This window comes from Ornithorhynchus anatinus, chromosome 3, assembly GCF_004115215.2.
Source record: "Ornithorhynchus anatinus isolate Pmale09 chromosome 3, mOrnAna1.pri.v4, whole genome shotgun sequence".
Taxonomy (NCBI): Eukaryota; Metazoa; Chordata; class Mammalia; order Monotremata; family Ornithorhynchidae; genus Ornithorhynchus; species Ornithorhynchus anatinus.
This window is the reverse complement of record NC_041730.1, coordinates 50,122,217-50,139,084: the sequence shown is the minus strand read 5'-3', so window position 1 is coordinate 50,139,084 and position 16,868 is coordinate 50,122,217. Positions and strand designations below refer to the sequence as shown.

The 16,868-nt window shown below is 69.1% G+C and overlaps 1 protein-coding gene across 1 annotated transcript; it reads right to left on the bottom strand.

Annotated features, from left to right (window-relative positions):
- Positions 1 to 3,091: 3,091 nt before the first annotated feature.
- On the bottom strand, positions 3,092 to 16,687 carry ARID3C (AT-rich interaction domain 3C). The gene is made up of 10 exons (XM_039911318.1): positions 16,496 to 16,687; positions 16,260 to 16,459; positions 15,477 to 15,598; positions 12,661 to 12,983; positions 8,123 to 8,195; positions 4,980 to 5,163; positions 4,354 to 4,608; positions 3,867 to 4,177; positions 3,642 to 3,731; positions 3,092 to 3,231 (listed from the first exon to the last, which is right to left on the bottom strand). The coding sequence occupies exons 1-10, from the start codon at positions 16,685 to 16,687 to the stop codon at positions 3,092 to 3,094; spliced, it is 1,890 nt and encodes a 629-aa protein (XP_039767252.1).
- Between the last annotated feature and the right edge of the window lie 181 nt (positions 16,688 to 16,868).

The following is a 16,868-nucleotide window of genomic DNA, read 5'->3' as shown; positions in this document are numbered from 1 at the left end:
AGTGTTAGAAAGAGCATGGGGCTGAGACCCGCTTCTAGCCCCTCTTTGGCCCGCGTGACCTCGAGGAAGTCGCCTCTCAGCATCTCAGCTTCCCCCTCTGTAAAGTGGGAATCGCCGCCTCTCCCTTCCCCTGTAGGCATGAGAATCGATCCAACGGAGTCACTGAGTACTTACCGCGCGCAGAGTGCTCAACACAGAACGCCGACCCACGGATGCGGCGTGACCGCATAACGGGAGTCGGTCGTCACGTTCCCCGCCCGCAGCGAACTTCCGGGCTAGAGGAGCGATGGGAAGAAGGAGGATTGCGGTCTTGGTTAAGCGCTTCCTCCGCGCCGGGCCCTGTACTAAGCCCTGGGGTGGATACAGGCGAATCGAGTCCCACCCAGTCCCTGGCCGGCACCGTCTTCGTCCCCCTTTTACGGATGAGGTCAGCGAGGCAGAGAGAGGTGGCTCGCCCGAGCCCACTCGGGAGACGAGCGGCGGAGAGCCGGGATCGGAACCCATGACCTCTGACTCCCGGGGCCCGGCTCCGTCCGCTACTCCACGCCGCTCCTCTGGGACTCCTGTCCGTCCTCTCCCCTTGGCCGTGATTTTGTGTCTCTTCCCCAGGCCAGAGATCCCTCCTCCTCCCCTTTTCTGTTGGTTTCCGGTCCGGCGCTCGGGCCCGGGAAGAGCGGGTCAGTCCCGGAGAAGACGAAGCCGCCGGCCCGGCGGGGCCGACCTATCCCTCCTTTTCAGGATCTCCGGCCTCTCCCTCCTCTCTCCTCCGGGCTCCGGCCGGGGCCCGGAGACCCCGGCCCCGGCCCTGTCCCCCTCCCCCCGACCCTCGGCCCCCGAGCTCCGTCTCCCCTCCCCGGGTCGATCGACGGGTCGCGTTTATCGAGCGCCTACGGTGCGCGCCGAGCGCACAGAAGGCCCCGAGGGTCCCGGGACGAGAGTCCTCCCCACGCCGGTGCCCCCTTCCCTCGGTGCTCCCGCCCCGGCCCGCCTCTCCCCTCCCTCGGGATTCCAGCCACCCTCCCCAAGGGCCCCTTCCCTCTCCCCCGGCGCTCGGGTCCTACTTCCGCAGCGCTCCTGCCCCCCTCCCTCCAGTGCTCCGGGTCTTCCCCCTTGGTGAGGGGATGCGTGCGTGTGTGTGTGCGCGCGTGTACGTGCGTAGCTCCCTCCGGAAGCCCGGGGCCGGCGCGGGGAGGGCCCGGGCCTCTCCCCACCCGCCCCTCGGCCGCCGTTAATAAGCCGGTCCCCGCGGGGGCGGAGGGCGGCGGCCGGCGGCCGGCCCCACCGCCCATCGATCGCCGCCCTTGAAGCCCACGAGGCCTCTGGCGGTGTCAGCGCTATCGACGGGCCCGAGGCGCCGGGGGGCCGCGGGGCCGATCGAAGTCGCTTAATCTGCGTCTCGTCAGCCCCCGACCCCCGACCCCCGACCCCTCCCGGGCCTCCGGCCCGCAGAGCCCTCCGGTCCACCGCCGGGCCCGGGGCCGTCGGCCGTGGCCCGAGATCCGGGGGGCCGGCCGGGCTGCCCGTCCCGCCCTCGGGCCGGGACCGTCCGTCCGTCACCGGCCCACAGCCCAGCTTCCCAATCGGTCATCGATCCGCCATCGATCCGTCCCGTCTCTATCCATCTCGTCCATCTGTCCGTCTCCCGCCTCCCGGCCCGCCCCTCCGGCTCCTGGGCCCCGGGCCCCAGGCCCACCCTCGCTGGCGGAGGGCCCGTCTCCGGCCGGCCGCCCGGACCCCCGCCCCCGGGCTTATCGGCGGCGTATTGACGCGCGGCCCCTCTCCCGGGCCCGGCCCCGCCGGCCACTGAGGCAGAAAATTAACACTGCGGGCCGGGGTTGGCGGGGGCTCCCATCGTCGGGGGAGGGGCCCGCCCACCGGGCCGGGGGGCGGGGGGGGGGGGGGGTCCGTCCATCGGGCCCCCACCGCCACACGCTCCTCGCTGATGGATATGTCTGTTTAGCGTTAACATCTCCATTAGCCTTCCTCCCCTCTCCCCAGCCCACAAATCTCCCTCCTTCCTAATTAACGGCGGCCGCATCGGCGCTTAATTAACTCCACTTCCTCACCGGCCCCGGTGGGGAGACGGATGGCGGAGGGGAGTCTGGGGGGTCCCCGGCCCGCCCCCGGGGACTTCTGCGGGGAAAATACGGGGGCCGGAGCTGGGGAGGTCCAAACCGCAGAGAGACACGGGGCCGAGGGGGCGAGGTGGGGCCCCGGGGTCAGCGGCGGGCGGCGGCAGAGACAAAAAAATCAGGGTCACGGCAGCTTTATTTTTCCCAGCGGCCCTCTCCGGGTGTCGTCGTCCCCGTCCCCCCCCCCCCCCCCCGAACCCCGGTCCCCCGCTCCCCTCCCCGGGCGTCCCGGGGTCGGGCTACCCCCGGGGAGCCGCCCCCAGAGAGCCGGCCGGGAAGGGACGGCAGGCCCCGCTCCCCGCGGAGGCCTCCGGGGTCGGCCGGGGCCGGGGCAGAGGCGCGGGTGGGAAGGATCTTTGGTCAGGTCGCGGAGGGGGGAGGATGGGCCAGAGAGGGCCCCGGGGCCGGGACCCCCTCAGCCGGTGAGGTAGATGTGGCGTATCGCAGCAAGATCTTTGGTACCGGGTCGGGGCCGGGGGGCCGAGGACCCCGCTTCTCCTCCCGGGCCCTGCCTCGCGGGATCCCGGCCTCTGCCCCGGAGAGGGGAGGGGGTCCCGAGTAGGGCGAGGGGGGAGCCGGGCCTTCTGGAAGACGGAGCGAATGTGGGGTCGGGGGGGTGTCCGTGTGTGGTGGGGGGGGGGAGGGGGAGGGGCGGGCAGAAAGCGGGGGGCACGCGGCGGGGAGCGGTCTCCCTCCGTGTCCAGTGAAGCCCTGGTCCTCCCCCCGCCCGCTCGCCGGACCGTTCATGCTCCGAGCCCACCCCAACCCCTTCCGGTTCCTCCCCTCCCTCCTCTCCCCTCCTTCCCGGGTCCCCAGACGCCCGGCCCGCACCCCACCCCCGCTTCGGCGGGCCCGCTCCCGGCTCCCGGGCGCGGCGGGCCCGGGGCCCGGGCCCCCGGCTTCGGCGCGGCCGGGCTCCGGGGTTCCGCGGGACCGGTTCCGGACTACCGGGGGGCACCTCAGGGCAGAGCGCCTGGGGGCGCGGGGCCGTGGGGAGGGACCCCCGGGGCAGGGGCGGGACCGGCGTGGCCCCGAGGGCCGCCGTCGCCTCCGCCGACGCCCAGGCCCGGGCCGGAGGGGCGGCGGGCGAACAGCACACCTGAGGGAGACAGCAGAGGGCCGCGTCGCCGAGAGCCCACGTCCCCGCCTCTCCCTGGCCCCTTCCCCGGGTCGGAAACCGCACGCGTCCGGCCTCGGCGAAGGTGACGGGGATCGACCGTCGGGGCACCCGCGCCGGGCCCCGGGGCGGCCCCCGTCCCGCCGTCGTACGGGTGAGGTGACGGCGGCCCAGAGAAGCGAAAGCGACCCGCCCGGGGTCACACGGCGGACACGTGGCGGGGCCGGGATCGGGACTGGGCCCGGGCTCCGTCCGCCGCGCCGCTTCTCCACGGTTAGGATGCGAGCCCCCGCACCCACCCGAGCTCGGCCCCCCGGAGCCCGGGTAGACAGCCTCTCGTCCGTCCGTCCGTCCCCCCCCGCCCCGGACCCGGTCCCCGGGCACCCCCGTACCCGTGTAGATGGCGCCGTTGATCTCCAGGGCCATGTTGACGCTGCCGACGCCTCCGCCCGTGAGCCCCAGAGCCCCGTTCTGCCACTCCTCTACGCGGAGAAGGGCAGGAGGGGAAAGGGAGAACTTCAGCCCCCTCGCCCAGCTCGGCCCCCCCCCCCCCCGATCCCTGCTCCCGGCCCTCCCCTCCCACCTCGCCGCCAGCCGGACGTCGCTGGGTGCGGTACCTCGGCCGGGACCCTTGCCCGCGGCGGGCGGGGTGGCCCTAGACGGGAGACCGGGAGGCAGGTCCAGGCCGGGCGGGCGCAACGGCTCCTCGGGCGCCATCGGCACGGCCTTCTTCTCGGGGGGCTCCCCGGTCCCCGGCTCGCCCCGTGCCGGCCCCGGGGCCGGAGGCAGCGCCAGGTGGGCGGGCAGGGCCGGGGAAGACACCGTGCCCTCCTCTGGTTGGGAGGGGAGCCGGGCATCAGGTGCCCCGCTCCCCAGAGGCAGAGAGCCCCGGGCCCCGGGGCAGGGGCAGGGCCGGGGGAGGAGGGGGCTTCCGTGTGTCCCGGGCTACCCGGCAGTTAGCTACAAATCACCATTTCCTGTCTCTGAGCCTCCCGCTCTGACCCTCCGCAGGCCCGGCCTTCGGCCCTCCGCCTCCTGGCCACGCTTCACCGGGCCTTCCATCCGGCCTCCCTCCCTCCCCCCACCCCCCGACGCCCAGCCCACCCACCTTTCTTGATCACGGGGTGCGGGTGTGGGCGGGTCTGGGCCAGGCGGGCGCAGGCGTGGGCGGCGAGGCCGGGCAGTGCCGGGGCTCGGGGGACGGCGGAGGCCGCGGGCGGGAAGCTGAAGAGCGGGGCGGCGGTCCCGTAGCCCTGCCGCCGGCCCTCCCGCCGGTTACTGTCGATGGCGGCCTGCAGCTCCCCGGGAGAGCTGAGCGCCCGGGTCTCACACTCGTACGGGTACAGGTACTTCATGTACCTGGTGGGGGGCACGGCGCGCTGGGGTCTGATGCCCTCCCCTCTTCTGCCCTCTCTCCCCCAACCGAGTCCGGCCCCCTCCCTGCCCGCCTCGACCCGCCGACCCCACCCCCCGGGGACCCTTGACCCCACCCTACCTTGACTCCTCAACCGCTCCTTGACTCCGGCCTGGTCTCCTGACCTCCTTAGGCCCACCTCGACTCCGGCCCGACCCCTCGACCCCGGCCTCGACCCCGGCCCGACACCCCACCCCGTCACTACCCCGAATCCGACTCGTCACCCGACTCTACCGGGGCTGCCCCGCCCCCACTCTGACGGCCCTCCCCGCTGCCCCCGATCCCGCGCCCCCCGGCCCCCCCGGCCCCCGCTCACTGAGTCCGCAGGGTGAAGGCGGCACTGGTGATGGACGTGGGCAGGCTCAGGCCCTTGGTCACTTCCCGCCACACCTTCCTGTTGATGACCTCGACCAGTCCGCCCTTGGCCGTCACCAGCCGGAAGAGGGCATAGAGGTCCAGCACCTGCTTCGCCATGATGGGAATCCGGTTCACGGGGGTTCCTGCAGCCGGCAGAGTCGGGCAGGAGAGGTGGGGGAGGACGGTCGCGGCCGGAGGGAGGGCGGAACGGGGAGGGGTCCGTCCGAGGGGAGGGGTGTCGAGGGCGGGGGCGGGGGCCGACGGGGTCGGGGTTGAAGACCCCGGGCTCCCGGCGGGGCGGGCGATTCTCCCGGGCTTTTCCGAGCATTTGGCGTAGCGCTTCGGACACCGTGGACGGTCAGTAAATCCAGCCGACGGACTCGTCGACCGAGGACTACTCCGGGAGGCCAGACGGAAGGAAGGAAGGAAGGAAGGGAGAAGGGGGCACGGGGTAGGGCCGCCGCGGGGGTGCCGATAATGACGACGGCGGCATTCGTTGAGCGCCGGCTAAGTGCCGGGCACCGCGCTAAGCGCCGGGGCGGGATACGGGCCGACGGGGTCGGACGCGGTCCCCGTCCCGCGTGGGGCCGACGGCCTCGATCCCCATTTTCCAGATGAGACAGCGGAGGCCCGGCGCGGGGAAGCGACCGGCCCGAGGTCGCCCGGCGGACAGGCGGCGGAACGGGGATTGGGAGCCACGACCCTCTCCCCCGACTGGGCCTCCGTGGGGAGGGTGGAGCCGGCCCGCCGGATGACCCGGGAGGTCGGCCGGGCCGCGGATCCCGGCGTTTCCTCCGCTCCCTCGGGCCGCGGCCCCCGGCCCCGCTCCCCCGGCGGCGGCGGTGACAAAGCGGCTGTCCGGCTGAGCGATGGGCAGCACCGAGCCTTCCGATCCATTCCGCCGCCGCCTTTGTGCCCGAACAATTAGCCGCCGGCCTGATTAATGGGGGATTATCGGCCCCGTGGGATGCCCCTCGCCCCCGCCCCCTCCAGGGAAGGGCCCCGGAGGCCTAGTTCATCTTCCGTCTTCCCCGGGCTCCGGGCCCCGCGGCCAGGGCGGGGGTCGGGGGGCTCCCGGGGGCGGTGCCCCGGCGGGGAGGCCGGGACCCCTAGCCCCGGAGACCCAGACCCAAGAATTCCGGCTCCCGGCCCCACCTCAGAAGGGGAAACCGAGGCTCCGAGCGGGAGAGCGCTCCCCGGCCCCCGGGACCGGGCTCCACGCGGCCCCGAGCCCCTCCCGCCGCCCCCCCACCCCCACCCCACGTCGTCCCCTGCCCCCCCAGGTCTGGGGCCGCCAATCGAGGGGGGCGGTCAGTTGGTGGGCAGGGGAGCCGCACGTTGCGGGGGCGGGAGGGAGGCCGGGGGATGTTAATCAGCGACTTTATCTGTGGAGAGGCTGCTGGGGAGGGCGGTAATTATAGTGGGGGCTCCGGGGGAAGAGAAGGAAACAGAGAGAGAAGATCGAGAGAGGGAGAAGGAGGGAGAGAGAGAGAGTGAACGAGGCCCGAGGAAGACCCCGAATCTAGCAGCGGGGAAAAGACGCCGCCCCCCCACCAACTCTGCGGCGCCTGGAGAGAAAGAAACAGAGACAGACAGACAGAGAGAGAAGATCGAGAGAGGGAGAGAGAGGAAAGAAAAGGAGGAGAGAGAGAGTGGATGAGGACCGAGGAAGACCCTGAATCCAGCAGCGGGGAAAAGACGCCCCCCCCCCCCCCCAACTCTGCGGCCCCAGGAGAGACAGAGAGAGAGAGAGAGAGACAGGGGGAGAAAATCGAGAGAGGAAGAAAGAGGAAAGAAAAGGAGGAGAGGGAGAGAGAGAAAGAACGGATGAGGGCCGAGGAAGACCCTGAATCTAGCGGCGGGGAAAAGATGACCCTCAACTAACTCCAGGAGAGACAGAAACGGAGAGAGGGGGACAGAGACAGAAGACTGAGAGAGGGAGAAAGAGGAAAGGAAGGGAGGAGAGGGAGAGAGAAAGAGCGGATGAGGTCCAAGGAAGACCCCCCCCGAACCTAGGAGCCGAGGAAGACCCTGAATCTAGGAGCGGGGAAAAGCAGCCCCGGATTCGACGCCCTTCCGCACGCTTCGCCCCGGGCAACTCAGGGTTCCCCCGCATTAATCCTACAAGCCCCGTCCAGCAGAGGTCATGCCTTCCATCCCCCTGCCTCCGGGCCCTCCTCCTCCCCCCCCCCCCCCCGCCCCGACCTCCCCGCGCCCCTCGCCCTCCACTCCACCCTAGACGGAGGGGGTGGTCTCTCCTAGTTGAGGAGTACCCGGGAACGAGACCCGCGGCCAGGCTCCGAGGAGTCCTTCCGTCTGACCTCGATCCCTCCCGCTGCGGGTTCAGCCTGTCGCCTCTCATTCTGCTCCGGGGGGAGGGAACAGCAGAAACACACGCACACACACCAGACACACGCACACCGCCCCCGCACCTCCATCGGGGACTATCAAACCGCCCATCCCGCCCACTCCCGCCTCCTCTCCCCGCCCTCCCCGTCCCCCCCCCCCCCGCCACCTCTCAGGCCCCCAGAAGCGGGAACCCAAACCCAGTCCGGGCCCGTCCCGGGTGGGGGGACCGACGGGGCGGGGGTCCACCCTGACCCTTCTCCTCCCCGCTCGACCTCTCCCAGGCCCGAGCCACGCCGACCCCACGTCCGGGGGTCGGGATCCCGGGGGGAGCCAGGGCCCCCCGACACCCGGGCCTTGCGGCGGTGCCGGGGCAGACCGTCCGCCGGGCTCCCGGCCCGGGCGTCGGGAAGCCCCGTCCGCCCTGCCCTTTCTCCCCCTTCTTTTCTTCTCTTCCCTCCCTTCGCCCTCCGCCTGGCCGAACCGAGCCCTCCCCGACCCCTTCCCCCCCGTTTTCCTCCCCTCTCCCCCTCTCCCCGCACCCCCACCTCCCCCCGCATCGACCAGCGGCTCATTAACCTGCCAGGCCTGCGGCTGCTAATTAATCCCGGGCGCGGAAGGCGGGGCGGGTTAATCGTCCCCGAGCCGGGGTCGGAGGGGCGGCCTCTCCGTCTCTCGAATGGCCCCGGGAGAGTCTCGCCTTGCCGGCGTGGGCAGCCCCGGCGTCTGGGCTCTACGGCTCGGGCCTCCACCTACCTCTCTTCTGCATGAAGCCAAACAGGTCATCCAGGAACTCCTTCCGCTTGGGGTCGTCATCCAGTTCGTACAACTGGGAAGGGGGGGGGGGGGGGGGGAGAAAGGGGTGAGACCTCCTCCCCAGCCGGGGCCGGTCCTGCTGTCACCCGCCGCCCCTCGGCGTCGGCGGGGCCTCGGGCAAACACGCCTTCCCCGCGGAAGGCTGGGTAGGGGTCCCCCGCGGTCCCAGCCACGACTCTCCAGGTGGCCGGGGGACCCCCATTCCCCAGCCGGCTCGCTCCCGGGACGGAATAACGACGTCGGTATCCGCTAAGCGCTTCCTGTGCGCGGAGCCGAGAGCCCGTTACAGGTGGGCGGCGGGGCCTAGCGGGGCCTTGAAGTCGGAGGACCTGCATTCTGATCCCGGCTCCGCCACTTTCCCTCTGCGTGATCTCGGGCCCGGCCTCTCACTTCGCTGAACCTCAGTTTCCTCACCCGTGAAACGGGGGTGCAAAACCCATCCTCCCTTTCGCTCAGACTGTGAGCCCCATTTTTTATCCAGTAGTTAATCAGCGGTGTTCTTGAGCACTCACAAGACGCGGGGCACTGGACCAGACACTTGGGAGAGTACAACGGAGCGGTTACTAACTGTAGTAATGATTACGGTTCTCGTTCGGCGCTGACTCTGCGCCGGGCGCTGTGCGCCGGGGTAGATGTAAGATAATCGGATTGGCCGCGGTCCCCGTCCCGCTCGGGGCTCACGGTCTTAATTCCCATTCTACAGATGAGAGAACTGAGGTAGAGAAGTTAAGCGACTCGCTCGGGGGCACGCAGAGGACAAGAGGCGGAGCGGAGGCTAGAACCCGTGACCCCCCCGACCCCCGGGCCCGTGCTCGCCCCGCTAGGCCACGCCGCTTCTCACGTTCACGACAGACGCGTTCCCTGCCCACGGCGAGCTTCCGGCCTAGAGACGAACTCACAGTCTAGAGATGAGCTTCCGGCCTGGAGACTATTATTACTTGTGAAACAAACAGAGGCGGAGCCGTGGGGGAGAATCGTGGACGGCAGGAGGAGAAGTCGGGCTCTTCGGGCCTGGTTCCGGGGGACCCCGCCGGGGAAGCTGCAGGCGGGCACCGCTCCGCTATCAACCCGCGCCCACGGCTCTCCTCGCTCACCACACTTTTGGCCACCGCACTGGTCCCAGCTCCCGTCCGTCTCCGGGCTGGATTCCCGCAACGGCCCTTTTTACAGATCTTCCTGCCTTCAGCCCCTCCCCGCCTCGGTCCATCCCGCACCGAGCGGCCGGGATTGTCCTTCTGAAACGGAGTTGAGGGCGCCCCACCCTGCTCTCCAAAAACCGCCAGTGATTTCCCGGCTCTCTCCACGTCGGATGGGAACGACCGACCTCTGGCTTCCAGGCTTCTCCACCGGTGCTCTCCTCGCACGTCCGCTCTCTTCGCCTCCCACACCTCAGCTCGCGCTCATTTCCCCTCCCGCGTGAACCACGTTACGGTGCCTCGCTCACGATTCCCCTGCCTCCGACCCACCGCTCGGGCCCCTTCCCCGCCCTAGAAATCTTCCCCCTTCAGTTCCCCCAAGTCGCAGCCCTCCCCCTATTTGAAGCCTTCCTCCGGGAGACGTTCCCCGACGAATTTAAACGCGAGCTGACGATGCCATTCCAACGGCAGCTTTAACATTTCCGAATACCTCTATTCTATCTGCGTAGCCGTTTATGTATTTGCTCGTTCGTCGCTTAGTCCCGTACGCTGGCATTTATCAGTTAATATTTTTCTTTCTCTCCTCGTTACACGTGTATAACTTGGGAGGAGCGGCGTGGCCTAGGGGATAGAGCACGCACGTGGCGATCAGAAGGACCTGGGTTCCAAATCCCAGCTCTGCCACTTGCCTGCTGGGTGACCTCGGGCGAGTCACCTCACTCCTCTGGGCCTCAGTTACCGCACCCGTCCAACGGGGATTACGGGCCGTGGGCTCGTATCCACCCCGGCGGTTAGTTCAGCGCCTGGCACAGGGCAAGTGCTTGCTGAATGCCACGGTTACGATGATAATAACAACTTGTATCCCCCTATCTCTCCCATTAGACTGTGAACGGGTCTTTCGTCTGTACCGTGCGCTCCCGGGTGTCACGTCAAATACCAATAACAACTGTGGTGTTCGTTAAGGGTTTACTGGGCCGAGCGCTGGAGTAGCTAGCTGCAGGGCGATCGGGTCGGACACCGTCCCTGTCCCACGGGGGACTGACTGTCTAGCAGGGGTGGGGAGGAAGGACAGCTGTCCAATTCTGGGCCCCGCTGAGGCACAGAGAAGTCAGGCGGTCGCCTACGTGGCTTAGCGGAAGGAGCGCGGGCTTGGGAGGCGGAGGTCGTGGGTTCTAACCCCGGATCCGCCACTTATCAGCTGCGTGACCTCGGGCCAGTCACTTGGCTTCTCTGGGCCTCAGTTACCACAGCTGTCAAATGGGGATGAGGTCTGCGAGCCCCACGTGGGACAACCTGACCAGCCCGCCTCCGCCCCGGCGCTTAGAACGGTTCCCGGCGCGCTCAACAAGTGCCATCCTCATCATCATCGCCAACGGGCGAACGGCAGAGCCGGGATTAGAACCCAGGCCCCCGGACTCCCGGGCCCGTGCTCGTTCCACTAGGTCACGCTCGGATACGGTGCTCTGCACTCGCCGGTGCTCAATAAATTAGAATGACTGACCGGCCGACCCAACGTTTCGGATGGCACTGGATTTACCTACGAGCTGATTTGAAGATCCACACACTCCTTAATGCGACCGGCTAATAACCCGGCCCCCTTCAAGCCAACTCGGTGCCCACGGGGCCGTCTGCCCCGGGCCCGCCCGACACAGCTTATCCCGCCCTTGGGGGTGACTACGGCCAGTGGCAACTGCAAACGTCTTGAGGACCCGCAAATGACGCCCCACTTCACTCCTCCTGCCGACCGATTCCGCTTGATCATCCGACCGGCTCCGAGTTTCGATGAGATCGGTCGGTCGGAAGCCGGGAGCGCGGGCCCGTCGGTCACTCTGACGCGGGGGCCGACGACCGGGGAGACCGGCGCCCAGCCCGACTGCCACCTGCCCAGGCCGGCGGGTCTGCCCGAATAACTCCGTGACGGTGCGTTTGGGACTTTTTGTGTGAGTTTCCAGGTGTCTCTGAGGGCGTATGTGACCGTCTACGTTTCCTGGGGAGAGGGGGGTCTGCGCGCTTGACTCGGGGTGGGGAGGGATAGTGCCTGTGTACGAGCGCGTGACTCTGTGAGTGTGTGACTGGGGTCTGGGTGAGTATCGCTGGAGTGCGGCCAACCAAGCAGTAATAATAATCACGGTACCCGTTACTGTGCCCCAACCACCGTACTGAGCCCCGGGGTAGGTACGAAATCATCCCTGTTCCACGTGACGCTCGCAGTCTAAGTAGGAGGGCGTAGGATCGAATCCCCGTTTTACAGATGAGGGAACTGAGGCACCGGGGAGTGAAGTGATGAGACCGTGAGCCCGTCATCGGGCGGGGATCGTCTCTATCTGTTGCCAGGTTGTCCGTTCCAAGCGCTCAGTACAGTGCTCTGCACATAGTCAGTGCTCAGTAAACACTGCCGAACGAATGAAGTGCCTCGCTCGAGGTCACGCAGCGGACGAGCGGCAGAGCCGGGATTAGAACCCAGGCGCTCGGACTCCCAAGCCCCGGCTCTTTCCACTAGGCCGCCCGCTGCTTCCATTACGTGATCTGGGGAAAGCGTGCCCGTGGGACAGTCTGTGACCGTGGGTGTCTCGGGGTGAGTGGCAGGGGAGACTCGGGGTAAGCGCGCGCTTGCGGGTGTGGGCGGGAGAGGGGGAGACGCCGTTCTGGGCTTGGTCCAGCTCCTAACAGAAACTAGATGATCGTGACCGACGGAGGCCCCCGGGCCGTCCGCCGCGAGGGGAAGGGTCGGGACCAGGCTACTCTTCGGCCCCCGCCCCAACGCTGAGACATCGGGAGACAGTGGGAGCCTTTACAGCAGCTGGGGGCCGGGAACGCCCCCACACCTTCTACCCAGAGAGCCCCGGGGATCCAGGGGTAGCTCGGCGGGATGCCCCGCCCACCCGGGCCCCGGCTCACCGGTCCGCGGCTTCCTCTCTTCTCCCCGCCGCCCTAAGCCGGGGTGCCCGCTGATCTGAGGGGTGGTCTCTGCCAGGAGGTAGGGAGGGCCCCCGCTACGGATGCGCGTGCACGTATTTCCCCCTCCACACCGTCAGTCTCTCGAGGGCAGGGGTCAGCGTCCTCCCCTGCCTCCGTCCCGCCCCTCGGCGCCCAGCGGAGCACTCGAATCAAGTGGCCGCGGGACGGACCGGGGTCGGACGAGGCGAGATGACCGCCTCGCCCTCCCTGGTTTCTCCCACGGAAGTGGGATCTGACCGAATCTTCAATTCTGACTCTAGCGAGAAGCCGAAGCGCAAAGAACGACCGCTCGACCGTTCCCCCGGCCCCACGGGATGGGTTCTTTCGGGGCTCTTTTCCCACTCACTCCCTCCCGGCCCGCCCTCTTCCCGTCTCCCGGCTGACTCCCTCGCTGTAGTCCGCTCTCCACTGCCTGGGCTCCGATAGAGCGGCCAGCAATGGCACTCCCAAAACAGGCCCCCCGGGACGCTGCGCCGGGTGTGGAGCGTAGAGCGAGACTGTCGCTCGGATGCCGCTTCTGCGGAAGTCCTCCCGATTCAGCCCAGACTCTTCCAAACCTGGAGTGTTTCTCCGGGGTTTTCCCGGTCTCCCCAGTTGCTCCAGAGACACCGCGCTCTTCTCCCCGGTCCACGTGGACTCTAGGCGCAGGTCAGAGGGGCCGCCGTGGGGGCCGCCGGGCAGGAGCTGGGGCGGGGAGTAGCTCGGGTCTGAAAACCAAAGTGCCGGGCACAAAGGCATCCGGTCCCGGGTTGGGAATACGGGGGGCAGACCAACGGAAAACCAGACCGCGCTGTGGAAAACCCCGAAAACCGGCCCCTCTAGAGTCTGACCTATCGCCCCCGCCCTTCTTCCTGCTTGGAACACTCTCCTTCTCCCTCCCCGCCCCCCCGCCAAATAATGGCGATAATAACGAGAATGATTACGGTATCTGTTCGGCGCTCACCGTGGGCCAAACACGGTCCCGAGCGCTGGGGTGGATCCAAGATAATCCGGCCCCACCGGGGCGCGCGATCTAAGTAAGAGGGAGAACGGGTCCCGGATCCCCGTCGACCGCGAGCTCGCGGTGGACGGGGACCGTGTCTGTTATACTGCCGTGCTGCTACTACCGCCGAGGCTTACCCGCGCACGGTGAACGCGCGGTAAATACGGTCGACTGCGCGAATCCCCGGTTTCGCAGAGGAGGGAACCGAGGCGTGGAGAGGTTAGTTAGGTGACTTGCCTGAGGTCACAGCGAGTGACCGCATCCCTTCTCCCGTTGAGAAGCTCCCGCAGCGGACCTGGGGCCGCCCTCGCTCTCTGATTAACCCTCCCGCCCGGGGCAACGAAGCAGCCTCCCTTAGCGCTCTGTGTGTGGGTCGGTTTATTTTACCTCGCGGGTTCACGTTCCGCCTGCCCGGGTGGTTACGAGGTGAATCCGCTTACCCTCTTCATTCTCCCTAAATACACGCAGTGTTAGACTGTAAACCCCCTAAGGGCAGGGACCGCTCCCACTTCGTCCGTCCGCAGAAGGCGCTCGGGCCTGGGGCTGCAGCTGAGGACAACGAAGGTCACGGTGACAGCCGGGGAGGTGGGGCTAGGGGTAGGGAGGGCCTAGGGCTCAACCCCCGGGATCCAGCCCCCCGCCCCACCCGGTCCGGGAGAAGCGGCGCTCACCCCCACCCTCCGCTCCCCTTCCCGCCCCAGTCCGGCCGGAGCGGGGCAGGACGGGAAGGAGGGCGATGGGCCGTGAAGTGCGCCGGGAGGCGGAGGTGCTAAGCGGAGGGCCCGGTAGGCCTCATCTGGGCCCGGAGCGGGAGTTCGGCCTCCCCCGCGGGGTCCCGGGCCGGACCCCGGTGCGAACGTGGCACCGGGAAAGGGTTAAATGGCCGGCGTCCAGCGGCCCCGCCCCGGTGTTTACCGAACAGATGGGGCCTCGGCCCAGCCCCCGACTCTCCACCCCCATCTTCACCCCCCATCCCTGGCTCTCCGCTGCCCTTGGCCTCCGCCTGCCTCTCTAAGAGACTCCGTAGTTGGGTCGGGCGCCCCTCTGTCTCCGCCGCTGGGTCTCCGCCCCTCTGCACTACCCCGGGCTCTGTCCGGGGGTCCCGGCAGAGGTCCCGCTTCCTCCTCGGACCCGCGATCCCCGCTTCACCTCCCCCTCCCCTCTCACCCCCCTTTCCCCTCTCTGCCGGGGCGCAGGCTGGCTGGAAGGCTAGATTCCCCCCACCCCCACCCCGCGTCCGGTGGGGACACCGGGAGCCCGTCACCGGGCAGGGATTGGCTCTGTCTGCTGCCGAACCGTCCGTCCCAGGCGCCTAGCGCGGTGCGCCGCACGTAGTAAGCGCTCCGTAGATACTACCGAGTGAATGACGGGAAGGCCGATGGATGAGCCCTCCTCCGGGAGAGTCTGGGGTGATCGACAACCTCCCCCGCCTCGGGGACCAGGGCCCCCCCCCCCCCCTTCCCGGGCCCCAAACTCTCCCCCTGCCTCGGGGGAGAGCACGCGGGGCATCGAGGTATTCTCACCTCCCCACCCACAGGGACCAGGTCCAGTGACTCTCCCCTCCCCCCCAACCTTCAAAGTCTTATTGGAGGCACATCTCCTCCGAGAAGCCTTCCCTGACTAAGCCCTTCCTTCCCTCTCCTCCTACTCCCTTCGGCGTCGCCCTGGCCGGCTCCCCTTTATCCATCCTCCCTCCCCTCCCCGCCGCTCTTCTTTATGGTATGTATTTATATTCCTGTCGGTCTCCCCCTCTAGACTGTGAGTTTGCTGCGGGCAGCGGAGGTGCCCGCTTATTGCTGTACCGTCCTCTCCCGAGGGCCGGGGTCAGTGCCCCGCGCACAGCAAACGCTCCACAGATACGACTGACCGACCGCCAAGGCTAGCCAGAGCGGTGAGGGGAGAGGTGAGGGATTCCGGAGTCGCCTCTTCCTTCTCCGGGGCTGGGATCCTCCAGCCGACGGCCGGAGCTTCCTCCGAACCCCCGGCGGCCCGCGCGGGAACCGGCCCCCGGCCCCAGACGCCGCCGACCCCGGCCCCCGGCCGGACCCGGTCGACCCCGGCTTGCGGCCAAACCCAGGCCCCAGACCGAGCCCCGACGGAGGCGACCCGACTCGGGCCGAGCCGGGGCGCCGGCCACCCCGACCGCGGCCGGGCCGGGGCCACCGTCCGCCCCGAGCGCAGTCAGCCCCCGGCGCCGGTCGCCCCGGCGGAAGCCCACCCTCTCCACGGCTCATCTCGGCGTGGGCTGACGCAGATTCCCCGGTCCCAGAAGCCCGGCACCAGCCCATCTCCCGGTCCCTTCTGCTTGGGGTCAGCCCCCGGTTGACTCTGCGAACAATTCTGGGGGTAGAGGGGACAGAAAACACCTCCGGCCCCGTAGCCCGCCCGCTGACCCCCTCCCTCCCCCCCCCCCGCCCCCGGCCCCGGCCGGGTCCCGCCCTTCAACCCAATGGAGGGAAAGTTCTGGACTGGCCCCGAAACCCTGCCTTTCAGCCGCCCTCCCCCTAGCAGCTGCTCTCCCAGGCAAGGAAGGGAGGACGCGTCCAGCCGTCCAGCCACGGACCCCGGTCAGGGTGGGGGGAAGGGAAGGGAGAGGCGGGAACCGCCCCGTGCTAGGAGAGGAGGCCAGCTTAGGGGCAGGAAGGGGTTGGGGGCCAGAGGGCGGTCGGCGGCGAGACCTGATACCTGGGGATGGAGAAGGGAACGGGGGAGCGGAGAAATGGGAACGGCGGGGCAGGGATCCGGGGCACTGGGTAACCGAACCGACCCCTTGCTGATCCCCCGGGGCTTCCCGCCGCCCCAGTTCCCGAGAGTGCAGGGGGCAGATCGGGCAGCGGGTGGGGGGGGGGGGGTGTAGGGAGGAGAGCGAGAGTTGGGGCAGACTAGCCTCCGGCGAGTCGTGGCCGGGGGCGGCGGCAAGGAGAGGGGTTCTCCGCGTCCGGCCCCGGTTGGGGAAAGACCCGGGTTCTCGCCTCCGCCCTCCGCGGGGATCTGCCCGTACCCTACCTGCTTGAACTGTTCTTCGTATGTCCACTCGTGGGGTTGGAGGCCGGAAGACTGGGTTGGGGAAGACCGGTGGGGGCCTGGGCTCGGCGGCTTTGGGCCTATCCCGGGCCCCTCTTCCTCCTGCTCCTCCTCCTCTTCCAGCATCTCTTCTTCTTCTTCTTCTTCTTCTTCCACCTCCTCTTCCTCCTCGTCTTCCTCCTCCTGGAGTCGCGGCGGGGAGAGGGCCGGGGCCCTGCCGGGCAGGGGCAGCAGGAGGCCGGGGACGCCGCCCGTGGGCGGCTCCGCGGGACCCCCCAACCCGGGCGCCCGCCTGGCTGCCCGGTGGTTCTGCGGAGCGGCCGGGGCCGGGGAGGCCGGGTGGGGAGGGGGGCCCCCGGCCCTCTGAGCCAGGCGGGCCGCCTGCTGCCTCTGCAGCGTCTCCATCACGGCCTCCAGCCGCAGCCCCCCGGGGGGGGGGCCCGGGCGGCGGGGGGCGGGCCAGGGGGCCAGGTGGAGGAGAGAAGGCCGCCTGCTGGGAAGAGCCGGGGAGGGATCGGGTCAGGGCTTTGCTCTCTCGCTCGCTCTCACACACACACACACACGCACGCACCCCCCGGCCCCGCTC